The following is an 11,985-nucleotide window of genomic DNA, read 5'->3' on the forward strand; positions in this document are numbered from 1 at the left end:
ACAGGGGCAGATCAACTTTAGGAAGGGCTGATCACTGCCCAGGTGATTTGCCGATTTTCTTCCGTAGGATTCAGGATACCCTGGCCCTTTCTCTTATTTCCTCTCAGTTCAAAATGCTAACATCGCTCTATATTCCTAAATAATGTGTATTTTCTAAAAACAAGGACATTATCAAAGTCTGGAAATTATCCATGCTCCGGTACTATCATCTAATGAACGGACCTTATTACACCAGTGATTCCAGTAATAGACTGTATAGCAAATGAAACAAAAGCGCGCGCGATTGGGACGCCCAGGAGAGCGAGCCCTGGCCGAGGTGATATGGCTTAACGTGGTGCGGTGACATCTAAAAATCTCTCGCTTGAGGAAAAACCGCTCCTAGCCGTTTCCTTTCACATTCTAATTAGGGACTGGGATGCCGTTTCTCCGCGATTCTTTGTGTTGCGTTCATTGCTCTGACCGTTTCAGCCGGTCTTGGGAAGATTGGGGGACAGGTGGGGCGTTTTGGGGGGAGGTGCTAAGCAAGCAGGGCGGCCGTGGGTGGAGCGCCCCCTGCCGGAAGCTGAGTAAGGATGCCCGAGGCCCTCCCTATCCGGGTCTCGGGGTCTTTGGGGCTAGGGGGTCAACGCACCTCGTTTTCCCGGGGCACCTTGCGGACTACATTTCCCAGCAGGCCCGGCGGAGGCTGCCGGCCTTGAGAGTTGGCGGCGTGCCTCGCAGCCTTTGCCTCCCGCTCCCCTCTGGGTTCTGCCATGTGGAGAGGGGGCCCTTGCTACGCAGCGGGTGGCTTTCCTTGAGCTGGGGTCGAACAACCCTAGCTGATTGCACCCTCGGGAGTCATGCAGGAGACATGTGGGTGCGGTGTCTCCGTGGATAAGAGCTGGCGACGATCAGCCTCTCGGGCAGCCGCCTCTTCCCGGAGCAGGGGGGCGATTCTGAACACTCGCCTCCAACGAGCCCCATTGATGCGGCGGGCCTTGAGCCCCGAAAGCACATGGGTGTTATCAGAGGCGGGACGAGCACCTCCACGGCCCTTTTCAGCTTCCCACCCTCCATTCTCTTCCTGGAGTCTAGTTATTCCATTAGCTCATCTCCCAGTAGTCCCTCAAGCAACTCCAGCTACACCCGCCTTATAATCCGGGCATCTACTACCGTTCCAGATGTTCCAGCTGGTTTTAGAAAAGGCAGAGGAACCAGAGATCAAATTGCCAACATCCGCTGGATCATGGAAAAAGCAAGAGAGTTCCAGAAAAACATCTATTTCTGCTTTATGGACTATGCCAAAGCCTTTGACTGTGTGGATCAGAATAAACTGTGGAAAATTCTGAAAGAGATGGGAATACCAGACCACCTGACCTGCCTCTTGAGGAATATGTATGCAGGTCAGGAAGCAGCAGGTAGAACTGGACATGGAACAACAGACTGGTTCCAAATCGGGAAAGGAGTACGTCAAGGCTGTATATTATCACCCTGCTTATTTAACTTCTATGCAGAGTACATCATGAGAAACGCTGGACTGAAAGAAACACAAGGTGGAATCAAGATTGCCGGGAGAAATATCAATCACCTCAGATATGCAGATGACACCACCCTTATGGCAGAAAGTGAAGAGGAGCTAAAAAGCCTCTTGATGAAAGTGAAAGAGGAGAGTAAAAAAGCTGGCTTAAAGCTCAACATTCAGCAAACGAAGATCATGGCATCTGGTCCCATCACTTCATGGCAAATAGATGGGGAAACAGTGGAAACAGTGTCAGACTTGATTGTTTGGGGCTCCAAAATCACTGCAGATGGTGACTGCAGCCATGAAATTAAAAGACGCTTACTCCTTGGAAGAAAATTTATGATCAACCTAGATAGTATATTCAAAAGCAGAGACGTTACTTTGCTGACTAAGGTCCGTCTAGTCAAGGCTATGGTTTTTCCAGTAGTCATGTATGGATGTAAGAGTTGGACTGTGAAGAAGGCTGAGCGCCGAAGAATTGATGCTTTTGAACTGTGGTGTTGGAGAAGACTCTTGAGAGTCCCTTGGACTGCAAGGAGATCCAACCAGTCCATTCTGAAGTAGATCAGCCATGGGATTTCTGCTGAAGCTGAAACTCCAGTACTTTGGCCACCTCATGCGAAGACTTGACTGAACTGAGAAGTTAAAGATTTAAGGAACGTTGTAAAGTTAGCATATTTTACTGTAGCTTATCAGTTCAGTTCAGTTCAGTTCAGTTCAGTCACTCAGTTGTGTCCGACTTTTTGCGATCCCATGAATTGCAGCACGCCAGGCCTCCCTGTCCATCACCATCTCCCGGAGTTCACTCAGACTCACGTCCATCGAGTCCGTGATGCCATCCAGCCATCTCATCCTGGGTCATCCCCTTCTCCTCCTGCCCCCAATTTCTCCCAGCATCAGAGTCTTTTCCAGTGAGTCAACTCTGCATGAGGTGGCCAAAGAACGGGAGCTTCAGCTTTAGCATCATTCCTTCCAAAGAAATCCCAGGGTTGATCTCCTTCAGAATGGACTGCTTGGATCTCCTTGCAGTCCAAGGGACCCTCAAGAGTCTTCTTCAATACCACAGTTCAAATGCATCAATTCTTCGGTGTTCAGCCTTCCTCACAGTCCAACTCTCACATCCATACATGACCACTGGAAAAACCATAGCCTTGACTAGATGGACCTTAGTCGGTAAAGTAATGTCTCTGCTTTTGAATATACTATCTAGGTTGGTCATAAATTTTCTTCCAAGGAGTAAGCGTCTTTTAATTTCATGGCTGCAGTCACCATCTGCAGTGATTTTGGAGCCCCAAACAATCAAGTCTGACACTGTTTCCACTGTTTCCCCATCTATTTGCCATGAAGTGATGGGACCAGATGCCATGATCTTCGTTTGCTGAATGTTGAGCTTTAAGCCAGCTTTTTTACTCTCCTCTTTCACTTTCATCAAGAGGCTTTTTAGCTCCTCTTCACTTTCTGCCATAAGGGTGGTGTCATCTGCATATCTGAGGTGATTGATATTTCTCCCGGCAATCTTGATTCCACCTTGTGTTTCTTTCAGTCCAGCGTTTCTCATGATGTACTCTGCATAGAAGTTAAATAAGCAGGGTGATAATATACAGCCTTGACGTACTCCTTTCCTGATTTGGAACCAGTCTGTTGTTCCATGTCCAGTTCTACCTGCTGCTTCCTGACCTGCATACATATTCCTCAAGAGGCAGGTCAGGTGGTCTGGTATTCCCATCTCTTTCAGAATTTTCCACAGTTTATTGTGATCCACACAGTCAAAGGCTTTGGCATAGTCCATAAAGCAGAAATAGATGTTTTTCTGGAACTCTCTTGCTTTTTCCATGATCCAGCGGATGTTGGCAATTTGATCTCTGGTTCCTCTGCCTTTTCTAAAACCAGCTGGAACATCAGGGAGTTCACGGTTCATGTATTGCTGAAGTCTGGCTTGGAAAATTTTGAGCATTACTTTACTAGCATGTGAGATGAGTGCAATTGTGCGGTAGTTTGAGCATTCTTTGGCATTGCCTTTCTTTGGAATTGGAATGAAAACTGACCTTTTCCAGTCCTGTGGCCACTGCTGAGTTTTCCAAACTTGCTGGCATATTGAGTGCAGCACTTTCACAGCATCATCTTTCAGGATTTGAAACAGCTCAACTGGAATTCCATCACCTCCACTTGCTTTGTTCGTAGTGATGCTTTCTAAGGCCCACTTGACTTCACATTCCAGGATGTCTGGCTCTAGGTGAGTGATCACACCATCGTGATTATCTGGGTCGTGAAGATCTTTTTTGTACAGTTCTTCTGTGTATTCTTGCCACCTCTTCTTAATATCTTCTGCTTCTGTTAGGTCCATACCATTTCTGTCCTTTATCGAGCCCATCTTTGCATGAAATGTTCCCTTGGTATCTCTAATTTTCTTGAAGAGATCTCTAGTCTTTCCCATTCTGTTCTTTTCCTCTATTTCTTTGCATTGATTGCTGAGGAAGGCTTTCTTATCTCTTCTTGCTATTCTCTGGAACTCTGCATTCAGATGCTTATATCTTTCCTTCTCTCCTTTGCTTTTCGCCTCTCTTCTTTTCACAGCTATTTGTAAGGCCTCCCCAGACAGCCATTTTGCTTTTTTGCATTTCTTTTCCATGGGAATGATCTTGATCCCTGTCTCCTGTACAATGTCACGAATCTCATTCTGTAGTTCATCAGGCACTCTATCTATGAGATCTAGACCCTTAAATCTATTTCTCACTTCCACTGTATAATCATAAGGGATTTGATTTAGGTCATACCTGAATGGTCTAGCGGTTTTCCCTACTTTCTTCAATTTAAGTCTGAATTTGGCAATAAGGAGCTCATGATCTGAGCCACAGTCAGCTCCTGGTCTTGTTTCTGTTGACTGTATAGAGCTTCTCCATCTTTGGCTGCAAAAAATATAATCAATCTGATTTCGGTGTTGACCATCTGGTGATGTCCATGTGTAGAGTCTTCATAGCAAACACTATAGCTTATAGAAGTTGGGAATTTTTAGAGACACTATAGCTAGAAGCGTTTTTAAGAGATAGTGAGCTCAGGATGTTACGGGCAAACAAGGCTTAGGAAGATAAGTAGTAAACTGAGGACTGTAGCATGAGTAACAATGTAATCACAAGTTAACTATAGGACACATTAGAAAAGGTAGATAATAGATGATAAGGCTGATTCCGAGAGAATCATTGAAGCAGGAACTCTGTTTGAAGAGCAACAATGATTTATGGAGACAATAAATCTGGAAGAGGGGAACCAAAAATGTCAAACCTCTGGCCTAATGTTTTTGTAAAAGTATAAAAGAGAATCCTAAACTTGGAATAAACAGGCAGTCCATAGAAAAATGAGAGGCTGTCTCATTCGCTGACACCATTCAGCTCTTCAGGTTGAATCCCTGGCTGCTGGAGTTGGACTCCGGCAGACGCTTACTCCTTGGAAGGAAAGTTTTGACCAACTTAGATAGCATATTAAAAAGCAGAGACATTACTTTGCCAACAAAGGTCCGTCTAGTCAAGGCTATGGTTTTTCCAGTGGTCATGTGTGGATGTGAGAGTTGGAATATAAAGAAAGCTGAACGCCGAAGAATTGATGCTTTTGAACTGTGGTGTTGGAGAAGACTCTTGAGAGTCCCTTGGACTGCAAGGAGATCCAACCAGTCCATCTTAAAGGAGATCAGTCCTGGGTGTTCATTGGAAGGACTGATGTTGAGGCTAAAACTCCAATATTTTTGCCACCTGATGCAAAGAGCTGACTCATTGGAAAAGACCTTGATGCTGGGAAAGATTGAAGGCAGGAGGAGAAGGGCACGATAGAGGGTGAGATGGTTGGATGGCATCATCGACTCAATGGACATGGGTTTGGGTGGACTCCAGGAGTTGGTGATGGACAGGGAGGACTGGCGTGCTGCAGTTCATGGGGTCACAGAGTCGGACATGACTGAGCGACTGAACTGAACTGAACTGAACTACTGGTCCTAAGGTCTCCAGCCGGGTACCGCCTTCACCCACCACACCCCTCACACCGACCTAAACACCCGCCTTCTGTCAGGACCCACTTTCTCAACTTTCCACAAGGCCACTGGGTACCCTCAGCCAGGAGACAACCATTTAGATTTAGACTATTTGGTGAAGTTAAATTTTATCATCATGTGGCATTGAATCCAGCTACTGAGAGCTGTGCACACCCGAGTTCAGGACCATGATCTTAGTTTCTTAATACCCTGGACCTGTGGCTCAGAAGGGAAGCACTGCAGTGAGGGCCAACAGATACTCCTTTAGTTCAAAGGTTCTCAACCTTATGTGTGTGTTAGTCGCTCAGCTGTGTCCAGTTCTTTGCGACCCATGGTCTCCCGTCAGCCTCCTCTGTCCATGGGATTTCCCAGGCAATAATACTGGAGTGGGTTACCATTTCCTTCTCCAGGGGATCATCCCGACCCAGGGATCGAACATGGGTCTCTGCACTGTGGGCAGATTCTTTACGGTCTGAGTCACCTGTGTGTCATTGTGATCGCTCGGTGCAATGTACGCAAAAGAATTTTGCAAAACTTCTGGGTAATTCTATTGTGCAGCCAGAGTTGAGACCACTGCTTTATATCCTAGGGCAGATGGGTGGGGCCTGGGATGGCCAGAAGCATGGGGCCAGGCACCTCCAGCTGGGAGCAGCCTCCACCCTTTATCCCAGTGTGGTTCACAAATCACTGTTCACATTTTGTACGTGTCCCAGGCTGTGCGAAAAGGAAGCTCTGCCCTGTAGTAAGAAATATATTTGACAGCTTTATGTAAGGCAATTGGGAGGAAGGCCAAGTAGGAAACAAACTAATCCCAGCAAGGGAGAAGGAAAGCCTGAGCTAGATGGGGAATGTAATGAGTTTGTCAAAAGGTCAATCAGTTTTTTCTGTAAGATGGTACAGAAAAACCCTAATGATCTTTTGGCCAACCCAATAGGAGGAGACAGCTGGGATAGTCACAAAGTAACAGATTAAGGTGGCTAACTAGATCAAAGTTCTTGCAAACCTGTAACACTTTTTATTGTCAGAAGAGCTGACTGCACTGGCTATGTCCCTGCTGACTCAGGAGCATTCCCAGCGCTGCTGAGCTTTACCTAGGGCTCCCAAGACCATGAACAGACTAGGGTCATCAAGCTAGGCTCAGGCTCAGACATGAGCAAATTGAACTGCAGCCATTCATATTTTTATAAGAACATCTGCCTTATGAAGACCAAAGGCCCTTGCCTACATGGGGCATCAGCTATGCTCCTGACGATGATTCCTATGTGAGCTTCAAAAAATAAGCTCTGTGCATGGTGTGAAGATGCTCGTTTCAGCATTTTTTATAGTAGTGACATATTTCAATAATAAAAGAGATGAAAGAATTGTATGTAGCCATTAAAATATCGTGATGAAAGAATATGAATGAGCCAGAAAATGTTCACGAGTTAAAAAAAGAGAGTGCACAAGGACTTCCCTGGTGGGGAAGATTCTGTGCTCCGAATGCAGGGGACTCAGGTTTGATCCCTGGTGAGAAAACTAGATCCCACAGGCCACAGCTGAAGATCCCACATGCAGCAAGGAAGAGTAAAGATTCCTAAGGCTGCTACTAAGACCTGGTACAGCCGAATTAAAAATAAAAGGATTGCACATATTCTTTTTGGAGAGCAAACTTGGACTCATCTTTTGCTTGGGGTGGTTTTCTCTTGTTCAGTAGCTAAACTGTGATGTAGAGTCTAAATATGCAGGTGTGTTGGCAAAGCCTGAATAAACATGCTGAGTGCTAAACGTGCTGAAGAAAATGCAGAGGTATTAGTCTTAGACTTGGTGGACTTATGGACAAAAGGAAGTTTCTATTTCAAAAGTGTCCTAATGAGACAGGCATTTGTAGCAGAGGAATTAGGAGGAAACTCTCTTGAGCCAGACCCTTTGGGTCCCAGTTCTGCCATTTATCATAGGAATGATCCACTGGCAAGGTTAAGACCTTTCAGTGCCTCAGTTTAGTCATCTGTAAAGTGGGAAAGCCTCTCTCTCGGTTAATTGTCAGAACAGCCCCTGGCCCATAGAAAGTACTCACTACTTTATTTTATTACTTAAAAAAATACATATTTATTTATTTGGCTGAGCCGGACATGGGATCTTTGATCTTTGTTGCACTTGTGGTACGTGTGGTATATTTTATTTTTTTAGCTGCGGCGTGTGTAATCTTTATTCGCAGCACGCGAACTCTTAGTTGTGGCATGTTGGATCGAGATCTCTCACTCTGCATCGAGCCCCTCCCCCCTGCATGGGAAATGTGAAGTCTTAGCCACTGGACCACTATGGAAGTCCCGAGGTCTAACATCATTTTGAGATCGAAAAGGAACAACTTCTCTCTGGTCCCTCAAACTTCACAGTTTACAGAAGGATTTAGAGAGGCGGTAGGCAAAGGTAAGTTACTGAAAAGCGTGTCTTCTTGGTATGGACAAACATAATATTAAACAATGTCTCAACATCAGTGATAAATGACTTCCCTTATGTTTTATAAAAATTATTTGCTGGCTTTCCTAACAATGTGCTGTTAGCATAAAAAAAAAAAAATGTCCAGTTAGCCGGTGAGAATTCAGACTGCACAGAAATGCTTCATTGCCTTGCCCATCGCATTTCCAGGCTTACTAGCCGAGTCCTTGATTCCTGTTTCTCCCGTAGCTCTGCAGCTGCAACTCAAGTGCCTTCAGGCACCACATCCTTTTTATTTTATTGATTTATTGTTTTGGCTGCACTGGGTCTTCAGAGCGGTGCTCGGGCTTTCTCTAGTTGCAGTGCTCAGGGGCTTCTCTAGTTGTGAGGTGCGGGCTTAGTTGCCCCACAGCATGCGGGATCTTAGTTCTCCAACCAGGGATCGAACCCATGTCCCCTGCATTGGAAGGCAGATTCTTGACCACTTGACCACCAGGGAAGTCCCCAACCTTTTTGTTCTACTCAGGGAAGATTTCTCAAGTCCATCCTTTCCTTGCTGTTGCTAGCACTACCACCTTACATGCCTATTGTTGTCGCCACCTGCCTGGATTATTGCTGAAGACTCCTCATCAGCCTCCCCTGCCTCTAGTCCTTGCGTTCTGGTTCATCATCTGTATAATCCACCAATGATAGTGCTCCCTTAAACCCCAGGCTCCAACATCAAATCTGATGTCACTCCCCTGCTTCAAAGCATCTGTGTCTAAGCCCCACCCCCAGCGTGGCCTGCACAAGAGTCAAATGCTCCAGCACGAACATCAGAGATCCTCACCCTAGCTCTGCCCCATCTCTGCAGCTTTACTGGCTATGGCTTTTCATGCTTTTGTACTTATTTTATTTCTGACTTCCCAGAAAGCCCTTCCCCCTTTTCTATCACCTAAAGTCCTAATTATATGAGCCCCAGCTCCACTGAAAGTTTTCCCAAACTCTCCTATCACACTCGATGTGGCGTCTGCTTCAGCGGCATTAGGGATCATCACGACATCAGGTCACTTGTGTGACTCCCCCAGAGTCTCTGGCCTAGTGTGTGACACAGTAGGTGCTCAATAAATATTAACTGAATCAAGGAATCACTTCTGGTTGCTCAGGTTTTTTAATGCTAAGACTCAGATTCTTTCTCTCTTTTTCATTGGCTGCACTGGGTCTTAGTTGCGGCAGGCAGGATCTGTTTAACTGTTGCACATGAACTCTCAGTTGTGGCAAATCAAATCTGTAGAATGTAGAATCTAGCTCCCCAATCGGGGCTCAAACTCAAGCCGCCTGCTTTGGAAGCTCACAGTCTTAGCCACTGGACCACCAGAGAAGTCCCCAAACTCAGATTCTTTTATCCTTGTCCTCATTCCAATGTGGACACACTTGGCAAGTTAACCAAAGTGACCAAGGAAGTGACCACACCCAATTTAAGTCTTCCCAGTGGCTTTGCCTGCCAGTCAATGAGATAGTGGTTATTTCTATAGCAATAACATAGAAAAGCAACTAAACAATGCTTTTTATTTGGGTCCAGTGCCTTTTCCCCACACATCTGTGTTTAGTTGCTCAGTCGTGTCTGACTCTTAGTGACCCTGTGGACTATAGCCCACCAGGCTCCTCTGTCCATGGAATTTTTCAGGCAAGAATACTGGTGTGGATTGCCATTTCCTCCTCCAGGGGATATTCCCAACCCAGGGATCAAACCCACGTCTCCTGTGTCTTCTGCACTGCAGGCAAGTTCTTTACTCACTGGGCCATCCAGGAAGCCCAGAATCTGTAGTAATGAGATTATCACAAATTGCCAGGATGGTCTCATCAGTTTCTACAATAGGTGTACTTGAGCATGTGTGCCACAAGAGGGCGACAACAGCAGAGGATGCTAGCAGCCCTTGGGCCATTGGCCAAGCACCAGACAGAAGAGCTCTTAGTGGGATCGTCCAGGGTGAGACTAGGGGATGGGAATCCCCAGGGAATTGTTTGGTGATGACCAGCAAAACTCTGAGGGGAGAGAGAGGAACCTAGGACCTTTTCGGGTAAAAATACTCCATTTTTGTTTTTACCAAGAGCCGTAATCTTGAGTAGGGAGGAGGTTTAAGATTTGGACTGCCTGTGGACAAAGAAATCAAGTAATTGTAACTGAAATAAGGCCCTGTCTTCTCAGTAGCAATTCCAAAGTCCGATTGGGAAAAAGCAACTGTAGGAAGAATTCCATTATAGCTCAGTGAGGGCCCCAGAATAATTTAGCAATACTATATATAACATTCAACTGTTCAACAAGTTACTAAAACTTCCTCTGTTACTTTACTTAAACTTCACTGAGATCATTTAAGGTACAAATTATTATACAGTATACACCTGAAAAAACCCTGAGATTCAAAAGGACACTTCATTCATTCTACAAATATTTATTAAAGGCCTACTGTATGCCAATCACGGGGTCTAGAGTATTGAGCAAAATTACTTCCCTCCAACTAAGAAAAGCACGGCTTATTGTACTTTAAATGTCCCCTTACCAAAATAAGAGGCACAGTAGAGCAAGCTGCCTGGAGAGAAAGACCTCTTGCCAGTCAGGCCTCACTTTAAATATAGAAACCCCCAAAAATAGCCACCCATGCAAGGGACTCAACAGGTGATTGGCAGGAACAGAGGGGAGGGGAACCGAGGCCTCACTGAAGGAGAAGGAAAGGACAGTGTCCTTGTCCCCAGCTTCTGCCACCGACATGGCTTTGCCTCTGAAGTCCTTGAGTCGGGGCTTGGCCAGTGCGGCCAAGGGAGAGCATGGCGGGACAGGAGGTGAGTGCAGCTGGGGCCTGACCCTGTGGCTTCCTGACCTTGTCCCTCGGTTCCCCCCCAACCCCCTGCCCCTGGGGCCTTCCAGGGTCCTGGCGACCCCCCCCCCCGTCTCTCTCTCACCCCTGCCTTCCTCCCCCACCCTCCGCTGCAGCCCGCACCTGGCGCTTCCTGACTTTCGCGCTGGCGCTCCCGAGCGTGGCCCTCTGCACCCTCAACTCCTGGCTCCACTCGGGCCACCGCGAGCCCCCGGCGTTCATCCCCTACCATCACCTCCGCATCCGCACCAAGGTACACCGACCCCTTGCGGACGCGAGCGAGCGGGTGAGTCAGGGGATGGGGGACCCCCAAACTGACATCTCGCTCCCCTTTCCTATCTCTCCGCAGCCCTTCTCCTGGGGAGACGGCAACCACACTTTTTTCCACAATCCCCGGGTCAACCCTCTGCCCACGGGCTATGAAAAGCCTTGAGGCTTGGCTGATGCCCCCAGACACAATAAAATTGCGGAAGCTGTGTGTCCGCGGCTCCTTGGGGACCACGGGGCGGGGCTGGTTCGAGCTGGGCGCATGCGCACAGTGCAGCGGCTGCTCCACGTGCTCTTCCGGAGACCCTGACTCCCCAGGGACTCACGAGAGCATCCTTGATGGACAGGTAGGAGATAGCCCCTCCCCTTTCACCTATTCATGGTTAGGGCTCTAGGTTGTAAAAGGCTTTCACATACACTGATTTCTCATGATAACCCTGGGAGCAAGGCATAATTTCGGTTCTCTCTTCTCCAGAGGAGGAATTTGAGATGCTCAGAGATTAAATGACTGAAATTCAGGCGGCTCACAGAGGCCCGGTGGGAACTCAGGGCTGCAGGCCCTGAAGTACCACAGGTTGCCTGACACGCCCTGAGGGCCTCTCTGAGTTCCTGCTGTATGGAGACAACAGTGATTTCAAACACGGTCTACAGCCCCATGTGAGAGGCTTCTTGAGCTAATTCCGGATTTGGAATATTTCAGTCATGCTCTACACCATCGTTCACGGGTCTTCTGTATTATTTGGGGGAAGTTAGATGCTTCCTTTCTGGAAGTCTGATTCTCCTAGCTTCTGGGGACCCCATTCAAGGGTTCAAGCTCTGGATATTTCATTCACCTTCTAGGACAGTCAGCTCACTTGTCATTACCAGGGAGCCTGAGCGGAAACCCATGACCAACACACACACACACACACACACACACACACAGAACT

General features: G+C 47.1%; 1 protein-coding gene across 1 annotated transcript; it reads left to right on the forward strand.

The window, feature by feature from the left end:
• The first annotated feature begins 10,595 nt into the window (after nucleotides 1-10,595).
• On the forward strand, nucleotides 10,596-11,267 carry LOC128043457 (cytochrome c oxidase subunit 6A2, mitochondrial). Its single transcript, XM_052635801.1, has 3 exons — nucleotides 10,596-10,754; nucleotides 10,906-11,042; nucleotides 11,139-11,267. The coding sequence occupies exons 1-3, from the start codon at nucleotides 10,682-10,684 to the stop codon at nucleotides 11,220-11,222; spliced, it is 294 nt and encodes a 97-aa protein (XP_052491761.1). The 5' UTR covers nucleotides 10,596-10,681; the 3' UTR covers nucleotides 11,223-11,267.
• Nucleotides 11,268-11,985: the final 718 nt, after the last annotated feature.

Source organism: Budorcas taxicolor, chromosome 2 (assembly GCF_023091745.1).
Source record: "Budorcas taxicolor isolate Tak-1 chromosome 2, Takin1.1, whole genome shotgun sequence".
In the NCBI taxonomy this organism is placed as follows: domain Eukaryota; kingdom Metazoa; phylum Chordata; class Mammalia; order Artiodactyla; family Bovidae; genus Budorcas; species Budorcas taxicolor.